The 3,315-nt window shown below is 43.7% G+C and overlaps 1 protein-coding gene across 1 annotated transcript in view; it reads left to right on the forward strand.

Moving 5' to 3' along the window:
- The window catches only part of GABPB2 (GA binding protein transcription factor, beta subunit 2), a 65,294-nt gene extending 62,402 nt beyond the window's left edge, over positions 1 to 2,892 (forward strand). Inside the window, exons 7-8 of the mRNA XM_011937958.1 lie at positions 1,661 to 1,785; positions 2,221 to 2,892. Of these exons, the coding sequence (XP_011793348.1) occupies positions 1,661 to 1,785; positions 2,221 to 2,520 (425 nt within the window). The 3' untranslated portion in view covers positions 2,521 to 2,892. The remainder of the gene's footprint in view (positions 1 to 1,660; positions 1,786 to 2,220) is intronic.
- The last annotated feature ends 423 nt before the right edge of the window (positions 2,893 to 3,315 follow it).

Here is a 3,315-nt window from a genome sequence, read left to right on the forward strand (position 1 = left end):
TCCCAGCTACTCAGGAGGCTAAGGCAGAAGAATTGCTTGAACCCAGGAGGTGGAGGTTGCAGTGAGCTGAGATTGTGCCACTGCACTCCAGCCTGGCCTATAGAGACTTCTTCTCAAAAAAAAAAAAGAACTGTGCGTGGTGGCTCACACCTGTAATCCCAGCACTTTGGGAGGCCGAGGCATGTGGATCATGTGAGATCAAGAGTTCAAGACCAGACTGACCAACATGGAGAAACCCCATCTCTACTAAAAATACAAAATTAGCTGGGTGTGGTGGGGCATGCCTGTAACCTCAGCTATTCGAGAGACTGAGGCAGGAGATAGCTTGAACCTAGAAAGCGGAGGTTGCAGTGAGCCAAGATCATGCCATTGTACTCCAGCCTGGGCAACAAGAGCAAAACTCTGTCTCAAACAAACAAACAAACAAACAAACAAAAACTTTTAGCCATTCTGACAGATGTGTAGTGTGTCATGTGTGTTGTGTATGTGTTGACCCTTCTCTCACTTATCTATGAGAAGATAATTAATTTAGGTACAGATAATTGCTATTGGCTTTTATGAGAGGTCTCAAAAATATATAAAGACTTCAGGCCTTCTTTGGACAGATTATTTCTGCAGTGTTTTGTTTGTTTGTTTGTTTGTTTGTTTTAAGACAGGGTCTCACTCTGTCGCCCAGGCTGGAGTGCAGTGGCGAGTTCTTGGCTCAGTACAGCCTCAACTTCCCAGGCTCAAGTGATCCTCCCACTTCAGCCTCCCAAGTAGCTGGAATTACAGGCATGCTCCACCATGCCTGGCTAATTTTTTGTATTTTTTTTGCAGAGACAGTGTTTGCCATGTTGCTCAAGCTGGTCTTGAACCCCTGGGCTCAAGTGATCCTCCCACCTTAGCTTCCCCACATGCTAGAATTATAGGTGTGAGCCACCTCGCCTTGCCATTTCTGGGCAAATTAATAAGCTACTTGGCCATAGCTGACCTAGAGTCAGACACCTTCATATAAGAGCCTCAGACTTGGGACTTACTTGCACGGCTTCCAAGCCTGCAAATCTATACCCTTTTTTTTTGAGCCGTTCTTAGCGCTCTATTAATCTTTTTTGTTTCTCCCTGAAGGGCCATGCCTTACCTGTTGATTATAAACTTCGAAGATATATTAAAAATAATATATCAAATAATATATTTTATTTTCTCTTTCTTTTTTTTGAGACAGAGTCTCGCTCTGTCACCCAGGCTGGAGTGCAGTGGCCCGAGTAGCTGGGACTACAGGCGCCCGCCACCTCGCCCGGCTAGTTTTTCTGTATTTTTTAGTAGAGACGGGGTTTCACTGTGTTAGCCAGGATGGTCTCGATCTCCTGACCGCGTGATCCGCCCATCTTGGCCTCCCAAAGTGCTGGGATTACAGGGTTGAGCCACCGTGCCTGGCCATTTACTTTCTCTTTCTTTGCTTTTTTGTTGAGATGGGGTCTTGCTGTGTTGCCTAGGCTAGCCTTGAACTCCTGGACTCAAGACGTCCTCCAGTCAGCTGCCTGAGTAGCTAGAATCACAGGCACACACCACTGCACCCAACCTAGAATATATTTTAGTTTATTTTCTTATTAAAAGCAAGCAAAACTTCTTTGTTTTCTTATGCATTCATCACCTTCAATTGGTGTCCTTTGACTTGTAGTTCTAACTGTACCTGCTGGTCAGGTTGCAGAGGAGACTGTAATTAAAGAGGAAGAAGAAGAGAAGTTGCCACTAACAAAGAAACCAAGGATAGGAGAGATGACAAACAGTGTGGAGGAAAGCAAGGTAATGTTTTTAGGAGTGATGAAAAGAATTTAAAGCCAAATTATTAAGGCCTGAACCCTTCTTCATCTTTTTTTTTTTTTTCTTTTTGAGACACAGTCTTGCTCTGTTGCCCAGGCTGGAGTATAGTGGCATGATCTCAACTCACTGCAACCTCCGCCTCGCGGGCTCAAGTGATTCTCATGCCTCAGCTTCCTGAGTAGCTGGGATGACAGGCACTTGCCACCATGCCTGGCTAATTTTTGTATTTTTAGTAGAGACAGGGTTTCACCATGTTGGCCAAATTGGTCTCGAACTCCTGACCTCAGGTAATCTGCCCGTGTCCGCCTCCCAAAGTGCTTGAATTATAGGTGTGAGGCACTGCCTATCTTTTTGTCTACTGTCTGGATAATTTATGATCAGAAATTTACCTGGTGGTGACATGGCTTACTTTTCCAGGAAGGCAATGAAAGAGAGCTACTACAGCAACAACTCCAGGAGGCCAATCGAAGAGCCCAGGAATACCGACACCAGCTCCTAAAGAAAGAGCAGGAAGCAGAACAGTACCGTCTTAAGCTGGAGGCCATAGTCCGACAGCAGCCCAGTGGAGTTGATTTTACCATGGTTGAAGAGGTGGCTGAGGTAAATGCTGTAGTAGTCACAGAGGGGGAGCTGGAAGAGAGAGAGACACAAGTGACTGGGTCCGCAGGGACCACAGAGCCTCACACTAGAGTTTCCATGGAAACTGTTTCATCTTAATATGCAAGGGCCACAATTTGCACTGTTTTCATATTAATCCTCTTTTAAAAAAGAAAATATACAGAAGACAAACATTGCATAAAAACTAAGAGTGTCTTTAAGAAGAAAACTATAGCAGGGTGCAACGCTTGGGCTCAGGAAGGTTCTCTGTGCAATTGGAAAATTCAAAGCCATATTTAGGGAACATTTCTTCTGAGGGGCCAAAAGAATAAGGACCAAATTTTGTAGCTCACATCATTGCTTTAAGCATAGAAGTAAAAGAATATTGCATGCTGTGGGTTGATTTTTTTTTTAATAACTAACTTTCTCACAGAAGATTTTAAGATAACATTTCTAATATATATGCACCAATATATATGCCTTTAATAATTATACCATCAAGTGACCTGAAAATGCCCCTTAGATTTATGATGCATATCAGTTGGAAAAACTAATTGGGAGGGAGGTTAGACAAGCTTTGGGGAAGAGAAAAGGAATATAGTCCATTTCCAAAGGGGCAGGAACTCCCAACCTTAAGTTAATTTCACTGAAGAGAAGTTTCTTTTTTTTTTTTTGAGACACAGTCTGACTCTGTCACCCAGGCTAGAGTACAGTGGTACAGTCTTGGCTCACTGCAACCTCCGCCTCTAGGGCTCAGCCTCCCGAGTAGCTGGGACAAAAGTCATATGCCACCACATCACTGAAAAGAAATTTTTGATTGTCTGACAGATATGTATCCATTGTGTGTCTGTAGTTCAGATGCTTGTGTAAGAAACTGAAATAAGCTGGGTGTGGTGGCTCATATCTGTAATCCCA

This window comes from Colobus angolensis, unplaced genomic scaffold (assembly GCF_000951035.1).
Source record: "Colobus angolensis palliatus isolate OR3802 unplaced genomic scaffold, Cang.pa_1.0 Scaffold169, whole genome shotgun sequence".
In the NCBI taxonomy this organism is placed as follows: domain Eukaryota; kingdom Metazoa; phylum Chordata; class Mammalia; order Primates; family Cercopithecidae; genus Colobus; species Colobus angolensis.